The sequence below is a fragment of the Rhincodon typus genome, chromosome 2 (assembly GCF_021869965.1).
Source record: "Rhincodon typus isolate 14 chromosome 2, sRhiTyp1.1, whole genome shotgun sequence".
Classification (NCBI taxonomy): domain Eukaryota; kingdom Metazoa; phylum Chordata; class Chondrichthyes; order Orectolobiformes; family Rhincodontidae; genus Rhincodon; species Rhincodon typus.
The window spans coordinates 78,820,478-78,837,474 of record NC_063333.1 but is presented as its reverse complement, the minus strand read 5'-3'; the positions used below and the strand labels follow the sequence as shown (position 1 = coordinate 78,837,474).

The 16,997-nt window shown below is 41.0% G+C and overlaps 1 protein-coding gene across 1 annotated transcript in view; it reads left to right on the top strand.

Annotated features, from left to right (window-relative positions):
* LOC109911670 (protein FAM221A) overlaps window positions 1-12,496 on the top strand; it is a gene marked incomplete at its 5' end in the record, with an annotated part of 35,195 nt that extends 22,699 nt beyond the window's left edge. Inside the window, 3 exons of the mRNA XM_020511031.2 lie at window positions 2,331-2,441; window positions 5,742-5,827; window positions 12,234-12,496. Coding sequence (XP_020366620.2) covers window positions 2,331-2,441; window positions 5,742-5,827; window positions 12,234-12,332 — 296 coding nt within the window. The remainder of the gene's footprint in view (window positions 1-2,330; window positions 2,442-5,741; window positions 5,828-12,233) is intronic.
* Between the last annotated feature and the right edge of the window lie 4,501 nt (window positions 12,497-16,997).

Below are 16,997 nucleotides of genomic sequence, written 5' to 3'. Positions count from 1 at the left end.
CGCTGAATCTCACTGCTGTGTTTGCATTTGTGCATCTTTGTAACACTTTCCTTGCTGCAGTGTTGTAACGTCTTGTTGTGGGGTCCAGCTGGCCTTTAAAATCAGATTTCCTGCACGTGCATGTCCAATATCCTTTAGTACCATATGTTTTATGATATTCCGAACAGCTTTTAGGTAGAATCAACAAATCACATTTGTTACAGATTTTGATGTCTTGGTGGGCCTTGCTGTCTGTAACAAGAGTGCTGGCTGTACCTAAAGCATGTTGACCTGCCAGTATGGCTTTATGTTTGTATCTATCTTCAAGCAATGCATCAATGGTATAGCTATATTTCTTGTCCAAATTGGTGTAGAAGCAATAGCTAACTCAATGAGCCTCTCTGGCAGTCAGAAAAGGTACATCTTGTGTTTTGCTGCAACATCTTCTGACAAACTGGTCAATGGACTCTAGAGATTGTTGTACCTGAATTGAAGTCTTTAATCCTGAAATCAGTTCTTATTTTTAGTTGGTCTTCAAGAACTCTCCAGATCTTTTCTGGATTTTTCTGATCGTCCACGGAAAGACAGGATATGTTAATTCCTTGAAACCTCTCCTTGTCAGTGGCGTGCAAGATTTTTGGAATTACTTTTTTCAGGATCATTTATTGTTTGACCAATAAAATAGAATGGCATACGTTATTTGAATAGTTGTAATTCAGTAAGGGTTTTACTGGATGCTGTCCAATCCAGAATGAGATTTTTGCAGTCCACAATTCTGCCTTAACTGTAACCCTTAAAGCCTTACATTCCTAATTATACATCAGTGCGATTTGAAAACTGCTTTTCCTTTAAGGCAAAGACTTTGTAGCTGCTGTTGTTCTAAGAAAGGTTACTTCTGTATCAAATGCTTAGAACCAAGTATATTAGCCTCCAGCTTCTATGTGCCTTTGCACTGACTTTGTGGTTCTGCTCAATAGTGCATCCTTTTCTTCCCTTCTGTAAATTAATATAATCTTTAAAAAAAAACTTTTATCTTCAAAGAACATACATTACAATCAACAGAAATTAGCTTTGTTTTATTGGTGGTTCATATCCAATCTACAAATCTTTACAGCTTTCAGTTCTCAGAAAAATCAAGGCAGTTGAAAGGTAAGAAGCTGTTCCTTTGTCCAAAAAAGATAGTAAGAATTGCCGATGCTGGCGTCAGAGATAACACAGTGTGGAGCTGGAGGAGCACAGCAGGCCAGGCAGCATCAGAGGAGCAGGAAAGTTGATGCTTCGGGTTGGGACCATTCTTCAGAAATCAAGGGTCCCAACCCGAAACTTCAAATTTCCTGCTCCTCTGATACTGCCTGGCCTGCTGTGCTCCTCCAGCTACACACTGTGTTATCCCTTTGTCCAAAATCCGTGTTTCTTACAGCTCTTGTCCAGTTTGTCTTCAATTATTTTTCCAAATACTTGCCACAAAAATATTCTCGCATTTTTACCACTTGTCCACATGTCCACCACTTTTCTCCAGCAGGGTATTCTATCTGATGTGCCTGTAAAATAAAAAAAAGAACCAAATGTGGGTATTGTGATGCTACAGAATCATACAGATATTTATTACGGCTAATTATTATTTACAAACTTTACATTCATCAGGCACATAAATCTGCAAACTAACATTAACCTAGTAGTATCATAGGAGCAGAGAGGCTGACGTTTCGGGCCTAGACCCTTCATCAGAATAGGCCCGAAACGTCAGCCTCTCTGCTCCTATGATGCTGCTTGGCCTGCTGTGTTCATCCAGCCCTGCACCTTGTTGTCTCGGATTCTCCAGCATCTGCAGTTCCTACTATCTCTTAACCTAGTAGTGCCTGCTAGAGTATCATGCTTGAAAGGATCTGAGATAGGATGGAGTATGAGACCTTTATACCCTCAGGTCACATATCATGATGACTGTGTCTCTTAAAGGTATATTCGCATACCCACCATGAGACCTGACACCACGCTAAAAGAAACAAATGTATGGAAAGCCTTCTGTAAGATATCTTTCTATCAAAGATGCCAACACTAGTTGTCTAACTTCTCACAAACATACTACCCCACCTCTTTCAAAGGTGCAGGCTGCATTTAAGTAGCATTATTGGCTCATAATATCAGACCTTTGCTGATCCATGCAATCAGGACAATCATTATCCATTTGTTCACTGTATGCAGCAATAATATAAAACATCAGGAAGTATAAATTTAATATACTGCTTTACACAATTGGTTAATTCCACATTGTGACTCCAGAACCAGCTTTCAGGTGTTATCCAATATGTGTTGGAGTCTTTATCCATAAAAAGTTTTATTAATTATTTCAGGGGCACCAAGCAATGAAATTCTTGATGCACCTTCTACTTCAATGGATCATCCTTTTCTGAGAGCTTATGGACCACAAATGGATGCAATAAATGCTGGACGCTCTCCAGATGGTAAGAAATAAAAGAAAAGGCACAATTGTAGCACTGTACATTATTTTAATTATGGACAATTGTGACCTTTATATTGAGTTACACAAAATAGCCCTTTTATTATAAGCTGCAGGATTTCACGTGTAAGTGAGCAAGAATTAATCCAAATGTATCTTTTAATTCTGCATAAAACATCTTGATATTATAAGAATGAGTGTTCAGATAAATTAATAAATACCATTTTCTACTGCCTATATTATTTTATTTCTTTTTCATATGGAAAAGCATTGTAGCTAAATTAAATTATGACTTCATGCTGGTTTGTGCAAAATGGGCGAATTGTAAAGTTTGCACAAAGTGGGACTGAGGAATCTCAAAGCTCTGTATTCCAGAAAAGAAAAAAGACTTTAGGAGAAGGGAGGGATGTGAAGTACAGCTGAACAGATGACTTGTCTTTAAGGCAAAAATGCCAATGAGCACTTGCCACTTGATGTTAGAAATGAGATTAGAGGAGGCGTAGGAAGTTTGTTTAAGACAGTGGCATGAGATAGGGAAAAGGAGGAGGTTATCTTTGTTTTCCAGCATGTTCTTTGAATAATAGGCAGTTTTAGCAAAGAACAGCAGAATCAAAAACAAATCAATATTATAGCACAACATAAAGGTAATTCAGTCGTCATGTTCACGTAGGCACTTTGCTCAAGCAATTGAGTGTAAGTTCAATGTTTTTACATATCTAACGTTAATTTGTTTCTCAAACCTTTGAGGGTGGGGAGGGATGGGGAGGTTAATGTTGGTGATGAGAGTCTTACTCACTGATTAAAGAACAATTGAGAATCCACATTTCATGCTTGCAGTAAGAGGATGATCACCATATTAGATGCCTGCTAGGTACTGAACTGACCAGTATCAGGCCTTCCCAAACTAGTGACCAACAACTTTACATTGCTGACAGTAGCAATGGGAATGGTTGTTGCTGCTGGTTATGTTCAAATTGTTCACCTTTTGATCATGTGACAAAGTTACACAAGTAAAAGCAGAGGCTGGTTAGATGAGCTAATCAGTGGCAAATGGAATTCAATCAAGATAAATGTAAAATGATGCACTTGGGCAAGACAAACAAGGTAAGGGAATACATGATGAATGGTAGGACCCTCAGAAGAACTGAGGATCCGAGGGACCCTGATCAGCCAATCTAACCAACCTGACTATATCCTCCTGTAGTCTGATGCTGCTTGGCCTGCTGTGTTCATCCAGCCCTGCACCTTGTTGTCTAAGGCTATCCTGTTCATTATTTACCACTGCACCAATTTTTGTACATTTGATTCAATCATGCCAGATGAGGTGAAATTGTTGCTTAACTTTCTGGACAGGGTACTAGAGGGCCTGTTCGATACGGTGGCACAAACAGGGGCCTTCCTTTTGCCCCACACCAGCAGTAGATGCCATAACATTAGATCATGCCAGCTTGCTGAGGTTTCTACCCAGGTTAGTACAATCTCAGTCATCTGGAGGTCTGCCCAGCACTGTAGGACGCAGGTCACTGTTCCTCTTGGTGTGTATGTCCACCACTTACTTAAGGTATCAGAACAAGTGGTTAAGAAGGCATATGGGATACTTGCCTTTACTAGTCAAGACATTGAGTTTAGGAATAGGAAGATTATGCTGGAATTATAAAAAAACATTGGTTAGATCACACCTAGAGTATTGTGTGCGGCTCTGGAATCTGCACTATAGGAGGGACATGATAGCACTGGAGAGGTGCAGAGAAGATTCACTAGGATGTTGCCTGGGCTGGCGAGTTTTAGTTATAAAGGGTAAAAATTGATGTTGTTTTCCTTAGAGCAGAGGAGATTGAGAGGTGCCATTGTTGAGATGTATAAAATAATGAGTGCATAGAAAGTAGACAGGAAAAATTTTTCCACTTGTTTGAGGGATCAGTGACCAGGAGTATAGATTTAATGTAAGGGGCAGAAGGTTTAGAGGAGATGTGAGGAAAAATCTTTTTCACCCAGAGCATGGTGGGAATCTGGAACTCATTGCCTTTAAGGATGGTAGAAGCAGAAACTTTCATAACATTTAAGAAGTATATAGATGTGCACTTGCACTTGCAATGCCAAGGCATACAAGGCTAAGGGCCAAGTGTTGAAAAATGGGATTAGAATAGTTAGGTGGTTGTTTTTGATTAGTGGGGACATAATGGGCTAAGGGTCCTTTTATGGTGTTCTCTATGATCTCTATGACTAAATGTAATTAATTGAATCTGATGTATTTTTCAATGTCCTGAAGATCTGACAAAGTACTGTGAAAATATTTTAAAGTTCCTTTATTTGTTGTTCTCATTACTGTAATAATGCCATCTAGGCTTTGTACAATGATTTGAATATTTATAAGCCAAAAGGATCAAGAGTTCTTCCCCACCTCCATGGTGATGGGGATCATAGCCATCTCTGTCCTGCCCCCAAGCCCTATATTCAAAGATTTGCCATAACATATGTCCCCCCACCGAATGTTCAGGAGAACATCACCCCAACCTCCCACCCGACTCCAGCTAGTATCATAGCTGCCTAATCCCAGGACCAACTCCAGGATGCTCCCCATTGGCTAGAAACCATGCTTGTCAGTCAGCTTGATCTCCAGGCAAGGGATTCATTCAGGCCAAAGGACGAGTAAAATTCAACAAGATGAGTTTTCTGTCCAAAGTTTCACCTCCCTCCCCATTGCTGTACCAATGTAAGCCACAGCTGTTAATACTCAGGCCATGATGTTAGTCTATCATTTTTAATTCTAAAATTCACAATATCATATAATTCCTATTATCTCAGGGCTCTAATTATTGGCCAGTTAGGTGTAATAACTGTATGATAGTTTTTCAGACAGGTGTAATGTAGATAAGCGTTCTACTCGTGTTCTTGAGGGCATATGATAATAAAAGCACATGGGCAATATTAAAATGTTGTCAATCTAAATAATTACCTGTAAAATATATAAAATATATTTTATCAGAAGAAAAGTTGGTCTACTCCTATCACTCAATTGACTGCAAATTCCTGGTTCTCTCAATAAGAAATTATATTGCCACACATGGTAATAATCTGAAGCAAACATTTCTGAACAGCTATAATTGACTCACTTTTCCCTCAAATTCAAATTTTCTGATTGTTGGCAGGTGTACGTAGTTTTCAAATACATATAATTCTACATCATTGGAAAATATTCAAATATGCATACCCAGTATGAAATTTGTGAAAGTTAAATAAATTATTCTGACTATTGAATATGTAGATGAATAATTATTTAATGAACTCCATGATGTCTCTGCAGATGTTTATGGTTTAAGTCGATTCGCTCATCTTCCCACAGCTGAGGAACGAGACATGGCTTACTTTGAAAGCCAGTATCAAGAACGGGTATGGTAACATCATTATGTTAAATGTGAAAAAAACCTATGAAATATTTCATGGAGTAGCAATTTATTTTAACTTTTAAGTTTTCTAAAATTAAAAGATTTTCTTGAAGTGAGACAAAGTGCAGGTAACGATAACAAACTGAGTTACAAAACAGGACATTTGTAAAAAAACTTGCAAACAATATAAAAATTGTTCAAAACACATTTGAAATTAGTAATAACAAGATGCACTGTAGAAATTCACCAAAGATCTTTAGACAGCACCTTCCAAACCCATAACCACTTCCACCTAGAAGGATAAAGGCAGCAGATACATGGGAATTCCATAATTTGCAAGTTCCCATCCATGTCACTCACCATCCTGACTTGGAAATATATCACCATTCCTTCACTGTTACTAGGTCAGAATCCTGGAATTCCCTTCCTAAAGGGATTATGGTTCAACCTCAAGCACATGGACTGCAGCGGTTCAAGAAGACAGCTCTCCACCAGCTTCTCAAGGACAACTAGGGACAGGCAATAAATGCTGGCCAGCCAGTCACATTCTGACCCACAGTGAATAAATAAAAAGTTCAGTATTCTCTACACAATTTCTTGCAATTGCTATGTATAACTAAAGCCACACAGTTATTGCTCTTAATGAATTTTGAGTTAGTTCGAGATAAAAAAATGTAGTTATTGAGTTTTTTTTCTATTCAGTACAGCACGGAACAGGCCCTTCAGTCCACCAAGCCTGCACTGATTCCTAATCCTTATTGTAGGGGAAGGCAGTGGCCGAGTGGTATTCTTACTGGACTGTGAATCCAGAGACCCAGATAGCATTCTGAGGACACTGGTTCGAATCATAAGAACATAACAGAAGAACATAAGAACTAGGAGCAGGAGTAGGCCATGTGGCCCCTCGAGCCTGCCCTGCCATTTAATAAGATCATGGCTGATCTTTTTGAGACTCAGCTCCACTTACCCACCCACTCACCATAACCCTCAATTCCTTTACTGTTCAAAAATTTCTCTAGCCTTGCCTTAAAAACATTCAGCGAGGTAGCTTCAACCGCTTCACTGGGCAGGGAATTCCACAGATTCACAACCCTTTGGGTGAAGAAGTTCCTCCTGACCTCAGTCCTACATCTGCTTCCCTTTAATTTGAGGCTATGCCTCCGAGTCCTAGTTTCACCTGCTAGTGGAAACAACCTCCCTGCCTCTACCTTATCTATTCCCTTCGTAATCTCATATGTTTCTATAAGATCTCCCCTCATTCTTCTGAATTCCAATGAGTATAATCCAAGCCTACTCAATCTCTCCTGATAATCCAACCCTCCCAACTCTGGAATCAAACGAGTGAATCTCCTCTGCACCCCCTCCAGTGCTAGTATATCTCTTCTCAAGTAAGGAGACCAAAACTGCACACAGTACTCCAGGTGTGGCCTCACCAGGACCCTATACAGCTGCAGCATAGCCTCCCTGTTTTTAAACTCCATCCCTCAAGCAATGGCAGACAAAATTCCATTTCCCTTTTTAATCACCTGCTGCACCTGCAATCCTACTTTTAGCAATTCACGCACAAGGACACCCAAGTCCCTCTGCACAGCAGCGTGCTGCAATTTTTTACCGTTTAAAACATAGTCCATTTTACTGTTATTCCTACCAAAATGGATGACCTCACATTTATCAACATTGTACTCCATCTGCCAGACCTTTGCGCACTCACTTAGACTATCTATATCCCTCTGCAGACTTTCAGTGTCTTCTGCACACTTTGCTCTACCACTCACCTTAGTGTCATCTGCAAATTTTGACACACCACACTTAGTCCCCAACTCCAAATCATCTATGTAAATTGTAAACAATTGCGGTCCCAACACTGATCCCTGAGGCACACCACTAGCCACTGACCGCCAACCAGAAAAACACCCATTTACCCCTACTCTTTGCTTTCTACTGGTCAACCAATTCTCTATCCATGGCAATACATTACCTGTAATACCGTGCAACTTTATCTTATGTAGCAGCCTTTGGTGTGGCACCTTGTCAAATGCCTTCTGGAAATCCAGATACACCACATCCACAGGTTCCCCATTGTCCACCATGCCAGTAATGTCCTCAAAGAATTCCACCAAATTAGTTAAACATGACCTACCCTTCATGAACCCATGCTGGGTGTTCCCAATGGGACAATTTACATCCAGATGTCTTGCTATTTCTTCCTTAATGATAGATTCAAGCATTTTCCCCACTACCGAAGTTAAGCTAACTGGCCTATAGTTACCTGCTTTTTGTTACGTCCTTTTTTAAACAGTGGCGTCACATTGTCTGTTTTCCTATCTACGGGAACCACCCCAGAGTCCAGTGAATTTTGGTAAATAATTACTAGTGCATTTGCTATTTCCCCGATCACCTCTTTTAGTACCCTGGAATACATTTCATCAGGGCCAGGAGACTTGTCTACCTTTAGCCCCATTAGCTTGCCCAGCACTGCCTTGTTAGTGATAATGATAGTTTCTCGGTCCTCACCTGCTATAACCTTCTCGCCATTAGTTTTCGGCATGTTATTTGTGTCCTCCACTGTGAAGACCGACACGAAATAACTGTTTAATGTCTCGGCTATTTCCTCATTCCCAGTTATTAAATTGGCCTTCTCATCCTCTAAAGGACCAATGTTTACCTTCGCCACTCTTTTACGATTTACGTATTTATAGAAACTTTTGCTGCCTGTTTTTATATTCTGAGCTAGTTTACTCTCATAATCTATCTTACTTTTCTTTATAACTTTTTTTGTGGCTTTCTGTTAGCCTTTAAAGATTTCCCAATCTACTAGTTTCCCACTACTCTTTGCTTTTTTGTATGTGTTTTTTTTCAATCTGATACTTTCCTTTATTTCCTTAGACATCCATGGCTGGCTCTCTCTTTTCCTACAGTTCTTCCTTATCACTGGAATATACTTCTGCTGAGCACTGTGAAAAATCGTTTTGAAAGTCCTCTAGTGTTCCTCAACTGACCCACCATAAAGTTTTTGTTCCCATTCTACCTTAGCTAACTCCTCCCTCATTCCTTCATGGTCTCCTTTGTTTAAGCACAGGACATAGGTACTGGATTTAACCTTCTCACGCTCCATCTGTATTTTAAACTGGACCATACTGTGATCGCTCCTTCCGAGAGGATCCCTAACTGTGAGATCATTAATTATTCCTGTTTCATTACACAGGACTAGATCTAGGATAGCTTGCTCCCTCGTAGGTTCCATTACATATTGTTCAAGGAAATTATCGCGGATGCATTCTATGAACCCCTCCTCAAGGCTGCCATGACCGACCTGGTTTGACCAATCGATATGTAAATTAAAATCCTCCATGATAATTGCTGTACTATTTTTACATGCATTAGCTATTTCTATGTTTATTGCCAGCCCCATCACGATGTCATTATTTGGTGGCCTGTAGACCACACCTATCAGTGACTTCTTCTCCCTGCCATTCCTAATTTCCACCCAAATGGATTCAATGTTTGGTTCAGTAGAACCTATATCATCTCTCACTACCGCCCTAATATCATCCTTAAAAATCAGAGCAACACCACCTCCCTTACCTTCCTGTCTATCCTTCCGAACAGTTTGATACCCCTGGATATTTAACTCCCAGTCATGACCATCCTGTAACCATGTTTCTGAATCCCGCCATAGCAGATGGTGGAATTTGAATTCAATAAAATATCTGGAATTAAGAATCCAATGATGACCATGAATCCGTTGTCGATTGTCAGGAAAAACCCATCTGCTTCACTAATGTCCTTTAGGGAAGGAAACTGCCATCCTTAACTGGTCTGGCCTACATGTGACCCCAGACCCACAGCAATGTGGCTGACTCTTAACTGCCGATTGGACAATTAGGGATGGGCAATAAATGCTGCCTGGTCAGCAACGCCCTCATCCATTGAATGAATAAAGAAAAAAAAAAAATTTAGACCTGCTACTTGTTGTCCATGTGCAGTTTCTATCCCTGTGTTCGCCTCCCGTTCATGTGTCTATGAAAGTACACTTTAAACATTGCTCATGTGCCTGCTTCCACCAACTCCACTGGCAGTGCATTCCAGGCACCCACCGCCCTCTGGGTGAAAAAGTTTCCCCGCACTTTTCCTCTGAACTTTCCCCCTCTCACTTTGAACCTGTGCTGTCTTGTAGTTGACCTTTCCACCCTGGGATAAAGCCTCTGACTACCCACCCTATCTATGCCTCCCATAATTTTGAAGACCTCTATCAGGTCACTCCTCAGCCTCTGTCTTTCCAGTGAAAACTATCTGAGTTTATCCAACCTTTCCTCATAATTAAAACCATCCAGACCAGGCAACATACTGGTAAACCTTCTCTGCATCCTTTCCAAAGCATCTACACACATCCTTCTGGTAGTGTGGCAATGAGAACTGCACGCAATATTCCAAATGTGGCCAAACTAAAGTTTTATACAGCTGTGATATAACTTGCTAACTTTTATATTTGATGCCCCAGCCGATGAAGGCAAGCGTGCTATCTGCCTTCTTGACCACCTTATCCACCAGTATTGCCACTTTCAGGGATCTGTATGCCCAGATTCTCTGTATGTCAATGCTCCTAAGGGTTCTGCCATTTATTGTATAACTCGCACTTGAATTTGATCATCCAAAATGCATCATCTTGCCATTGTCCGGATTAAACTCCATCTGCTATTTCTCTGCCCAAATCTTCAAGCTATCGATATCCTGCTATATCCTTTGACAATCCCCTTCACTATTTGTAACCAGGTTCAAAGATTTTGTGTTGGAAAGCAAAGCTGCCCAAGCCCTGGTGATAATGGAGGAAACTCTGTCACTAGAAAATTTTCAGGTTGGCACATAAGAGGTATTGGATAGACTGTTGGCATTAAAGGCACTGGGACCAGATGAGGTGCATCCAAGGATACTGACGGAAATTGCAGAGGCAGTGGGACTAATCTTTCAATCCATGGACTGAGGGGTGGTGCCAGTTATAAGGCTAAGCCCTGCAATTACAGACCATTTGATTTAACTTCAGTAGCAGGGAAACTGCTTGAAACAATAATTCAAATATAATAAATAGTCACAAGGGAAGAGGGGAAATCTTGTTTAACTATTTTGCTGAAGGTTTTGAGGAAGTAAAAGAGAGGATCGATGAGGCTGATGCTGTTGATGTGGTTCACGTAGACTTCCAAATGGTGTTCAATACAATGCCACAGAACAGACTTGAGAGAAAATTCTAGTTCATGGGAAAAAAGGGGACAGCAACAACTTGGATTCAAAATCAGCTGAGGGATGGTTATTGGAAAGTTTTTGGCTTGGTTTTGGGACCCTTGTTTTTTCTGATATATAATAACCATCTACATCTTGGTGTTGAGGAATCAATTTTGAATGTTTTCAGACGATACAAAATTTGGAAGCATTGTAAGTGGTGAGGAAGCCTGTGTAAAATTATGAAAGTACATGAACAAATTGGTGGAGTGGGTGGATAGGTGGCACATGAATTTCAATGCAGAGAAGTGTGGCGTGTTACATTTCGGGAGAAAGTATATAGATACACAGTATAAAGTTAAAGGATGTGCAGAAACAGAGACCTGTGTATATATGTGCTTGATTCACTGAAGGTGGCAGGACAGGTAGAGTGAGCAGTTCATAAAGCATACAGTATCTGAGACTTTAATAATACTGCCATAAAGTATAGGAGCAAGGACGTTATGCTATAAGCCACTAGTTAGACTTTAACTGGGGTACTGTGTACATTTCTGATTACCACATTTTGGAAAGAAAGAAGTTAATGGGTGTGGCTAAATGCAAAACATCAATTATTAAGGCAGATTAGAGAAATTGGGACCATTTTCCTTCGAGAAGACAAGGCTAAGAGGAGATTTGATAGAATTTTTCAAAAGTAATAAGGGTCTGGACAGAGAGGGAGAAATTTTTCCTTCTTATAGAAGGATTGAGAACGAGAAAGCACAGATTAGAGGTGACATCTGCAAAAGAAACAAATGCAATGTGACAAAAACATTTCACACAGCAAGTGGCTCAGGTCAGGAACACTGCCTGAAAGTGTGGTGAAAACTGAGTCAATCAAGACATTCAACAGGGCATTAACTGAGTATGTAAATAGGATCATTATTCAGGGTTATGAGGAAAAGGCAGGAGAATAGCACTGAATCATAATGTTCATACAGAGAGCTGGTACACAATCAGTCAGTTTTCTTCTGCATCATAACAATTCTGTGATTCTTTACTGCCCTCAAAATAGTTAGCAATTAGTCATATGACTAAATTTTCATTAATTGTGTGTGTTATATTAGTGAAGTTATTCCATTCATACATATTAATTTAACTAGGTTTTCATAATATAACATTTATTATGATAGTCAATACACAATCTTTTATTTCAGCTCAAGATGGAAAAGGCTGCCGCTAAGGGACAGAAAAAACCTGCACCTAAAGGTGAAACTTCACAAATTCCAAAACCATCAAGGCGACCAAAGCACTGAAAGTCAAAGAACATACATGCATTTAAATGTCTTTCCATTTATCAATTACATAAGATACATTATTGATGTCACGACACCATTCTACTTGCACTCCATTTTTCAAACCTTCATTGTCATCAGTTTATGATCTGAACATCATGAACATATGTACCTTTGACATTGTCATCCTCATACAAATAAACATCTTGGAGATGAAAAGTGTAAATTGCTTCACAATGTCTGCACAGTTGTTTCTGAGGAACAGATCATTTTTGGCATTTTTAACATGATAATGTTTTTTGGGATAAATATCTTCAGGATGAAGAAATGTGCCAAAATATTGCCAAATAGGAGTTAAATTAAATTAAATAGGAGTTTGATCTCTGGGCCTCTACTGTTATTCACATTCAATAAGAGGCAAATTCCCAATGGCTAATAGCAATAAGCAAATTATCCCTTCTACAGCTGAAGAAGTTATGGGGAAGGAATAATAGGAAAATTGGAAAAAAATATTGAAACGTAAAATAGAAAATAGTGTTTCAAAGCAGACTTTGCACCTGAACGAGTAACTTTTCTGTTCTCTCCAGTTACTAGTTCACCTGTATCAGCCACAACTTCCCCTGGCTTCTCTCGGCCACCCTTTGCCCCACGCTCAATCTCACCACTACCTGGGCTCTTAGTGCCTGGCGATTGGGCCAATATGTCCACTTTTCCAGCCAGTTTCCTTGTGGGCTGTCTGTGTGAGTGTGAGTGAGTGAGGAAAAGTGACTGAGCTCCAGCTAACCTCAAATAGCCCAGAATTCACTCCAGACCAGCTGCTTTGGATATTACTTGGGCCTTCACTTAGGAAACAGTATGACTGCTCACATCTGAGACTGTGCAGGACATGTCCCAATACAACCTCCTTAGCTCACAGATTATGTGCTACTGGTAAATACAGCTGGTGACACCAAGTTATTTCTGGTGTGAATTACTCATTTTTCTGCTAATTCCAGTCCCAAACCTGTTTTCCTGGATAGGGGGCAGGTAGACAAGGTTGAAAACTTCTACAGGCACGACCTGATTTTTTTCTGGATTCTGAACATTCTCCGTTTTTGTTTCAGATTGTTAATGTCTGCAGTTTTATATTGTACACTTGAAAGCAAGAATTTGCATTCACATAGTTCCTTATAATTCCCATGTTTTATAATTCCCATGCTCCCCTAATACAATCCAGCTTTCTGGTCTGACCTGTTGTGCAATTCGCTCCATCATTTGGCGCATCATATCTTAGTGATATCTTCTACTGCACCAGCCCCATTTCTCACATGTTTTAAACAAGATGTTGGTCACTGCTCCTATTACCTTTCTTGTTGGTCAGTTTTTTGATCACACCTCTGAGAAGTGCCTCACTACAGCGTTTCTATGTTAAAGGTGCTACCTATTTATCCACTATTGTCTTCCATTGTTAATAACCAATTCAAGGAAAAGCAGAAGTGTTCCAATATCTAGGCCACCGTTATCCCTTTCAGTAACATTCCCAATTGATCATACCCAGTTTGTGCCTCTTACCATCATAGTTTCTTCAGTACAGATTCAGGAACATAGTCGCAGAACCAATGTCACTCTCCAGCTTAATGAAAAATTCTTATCATATCATGGTCATTCTTCCACAAGGGGTCTTGCACAGATAGATTGCCAATTATTATTTTCTGATTACACAATACCCCCAGTCTGGGATGGCCTTATTCTGTAGTTGATTCCTCAATGTATTTATCTGGAAAACTATCTTGTAAACTCTAGGAATTTCTCCCCTATGGCATTGTGACTAATTTGATTTACCCAATCTATACGCAGGTTAAAATTGCCCTTAATTACAGCTGTACCTTCATTGTTTGCATCTTTAATTTCCTATGTAATGCCTTCCCCAAAATATCCATTACAGTTTGGGGGACTTTACAGGTCTCACTATTGTTTTCTGCCCCTTGGCGTTTCTAAGATTTAGCCATACAGGTTTCACTTCACCAGAGCTAGTATCCTTCCTTGTTGTTATGTTCATGTGCTCTTTAACCGGCAATGCTACTTCACCTCTATTTTTTCTTTGTCCTTCCCAAAAACCGAAAACCCCTTGATATACAGTTCCCAAACCTAGCTACCGTGCAGACATGTCTACGTAATCCTAGTTATATCATACCTGTTTATATCTATTTACGTAACTAATCATCCACTTTATTATGAATGCTCCATACATGAAGACACAAGGCCTTAAGATTTGTCTTTTTAACATTCTTAGTCCCATTCACATTACTTTACACTGTGGCCCTGTTTGCTTCTTACCCTTGAATTCCCTGCCTAACACTTGTCATACTTTCCATTCTATCATTTGCTTTTGCCCTTGTTTCCCTCTCCAGTGTCACCTGAGGCGAGTTCCCAAACCCATTTTAGTTACACCGTCCCATGCGCACTTGCAAATACTCCGCTGAGGACACCAGTTCTGGTCCTGCCCTTAGGCAGCCCATTCAGCTTGTACTGGTACGACCTCCGTCTTAACTGGTACCTATGTCCAGGAACCTGAAACTTTCCCCCTTGCACCATCTTTGCAGGCACGTATTCATAGGATATATCTTCCTATTTCTGCTCCAACTAGCATGTGATGCTGGTAGTAATCCTGAGATCACTACTTTTGAGGTCCTATTTTTTAATTTGCTTCCTAACTCCCATTATTCTACTTTTGGGACCTCATCCCTATTTTTGCCTGCATTGTTTGTACTGATGTTTACCACAGCCACTGGGTATTCATCCTACCACTCCAGAATGTCCTGCAGCGGCTCCGAGACGATATTGACCTAGCCACCCGTGAGGCAACATACCATCTTGGCATCTCATTTGCAGCTAGAGAAACATGTACCTATTCCCCCTATGATTGAATCTCTATTACTATTGCCTCCCCACACTTAGTCCTCCTCTCTTCCACAGTGGAGACAAACATGGAGCAATGAATTTGGCTGTTGCTACTTTCCTCTGACTGATCATCTCCAGGGACAAATGCAGGTGTGATCTGAAAAACTAGACGATGAGTTAGGTGGCTCGAAGCTTCAACGTCTTATCTTTAAACTGAGCTGACATCTACTATGAAAATACATTTTTATTCATAAATGGTCTTATTCAAAGTGTCAAATAATTTAGTTTCTAACTTTAAATGCTGTGGTTTATCTGTATTTGCACTCTTTTTTCTGGTCAATAACAGTCATATACAGAAACCCATTCCCACTGTTTTAAAATACAGCCACAGAGACAGTCACATTGTTAATTGTCACCTTCTCAATATGGCGTGCAAACACTCTCCCCAGTATCTAGTGCTCATTTATGTCAGTCTAGACAGTTCTAGTGTTGGTTGGCAAGAGCCAGTGTTTAAAGATCCCAAATGAGGTCAGGGCTGACCAATTGGGTGGCAAACTTGGACCAGTCTGGCTGGTCCTGGCAGAGGAGGACAGCCCTCCTGTACATTACCCCATCTACCGGGGTCTCCGTCTGGAAAGTAGAATGGCAATTTCCCTGTATCAACCATGTCTTTGGCAAATGTCACGAACTGTGCAGGGCAGCTCCAGACTGACAGCATTTGACCAGGTTTACAATGGGCTTTTAAAGATAGCCCTGATGCCAGGAATCCCAGGATGTCCCAGCAGTGGTGAGTACTTCCAACTACGGCAAGTAGAAGAATCGGACTAGTACTGGATGAGAGGAATGCTATGGGAGCGCAGTAGGTACTTAATGAGGCGAATTTGGGATGGTTCGTACAATTAACCTGGCTATGCTTCATGGAGAGAAGCTTCCTTGAAAGCCGATGAAAATCACACTGTCTAACATGGAAAGATTCAATAGGACTAATCAACAAGTGCTCAGAGTCAGGCATCAATCCTTGTGTGATGGCTGACCTCTTCAGACAGATGATGGACTGCGGAAGAAAGGAGTAAAACCCAGGGGGGAGTCCCCAAACACTTCAGCTCGACAACAGGATGCTGACGTCACAACTTTAATGTGATCAACACACTCCATGCCAACTGCTTAAGCCATCCTCAATTGTTGCGGGTCATATACTTTGTTTTGAGACGCTTGAAGTTGTGGGAAATGCAGTTGTGTTTCTATCTAATAAAAAACTAAATAATATTCCTGCACTCAACAGATTCCAGCAAGATGGCAGCAGGCTCCATTTGGAGCTCCACTCTGTCCACCAGTTCCCTTTCCTTTTCCTTTCTTTTTCTCTTCTTCTTCTCAGTCCCCTCTGCAATAATTCTGTCATCCCCCACCCACACCCTGCCCTTCTAATCACCTACCTAAGGAGTCAGGTCGTGACCAGGAACCAAGTGGTGGGTGCTGAAAACATGGGTCGTGTCCGGCAGCGATGGTGGATTGAGCGTGGGCCAGAGTGAAAGTGAGAGCGGGCTGGTGAGGTGGCAGCGACAGTGAGAGTGGGGCTGGTGAGGCAGCAGCAGTCGGCAAGAGTGGGCCGGTGAGGCAGTGGCGGTGAGAGTGGGTCGATGAGGCAGTAGCGGTGAGAGCGGGGCTGGTGAGACAGCGGCGGTGAGAGCGGGGCTGGTGAGGCAGTGGCAGTGAGAGTGGGGCGGTGAGGCAGCGGTGGTGAGAGTGGGGCTGGTGAGGTAGCGGTGGTGAGAGTGGGGCTGGTGAGGTAGCGGTGGTGAGAGTGGG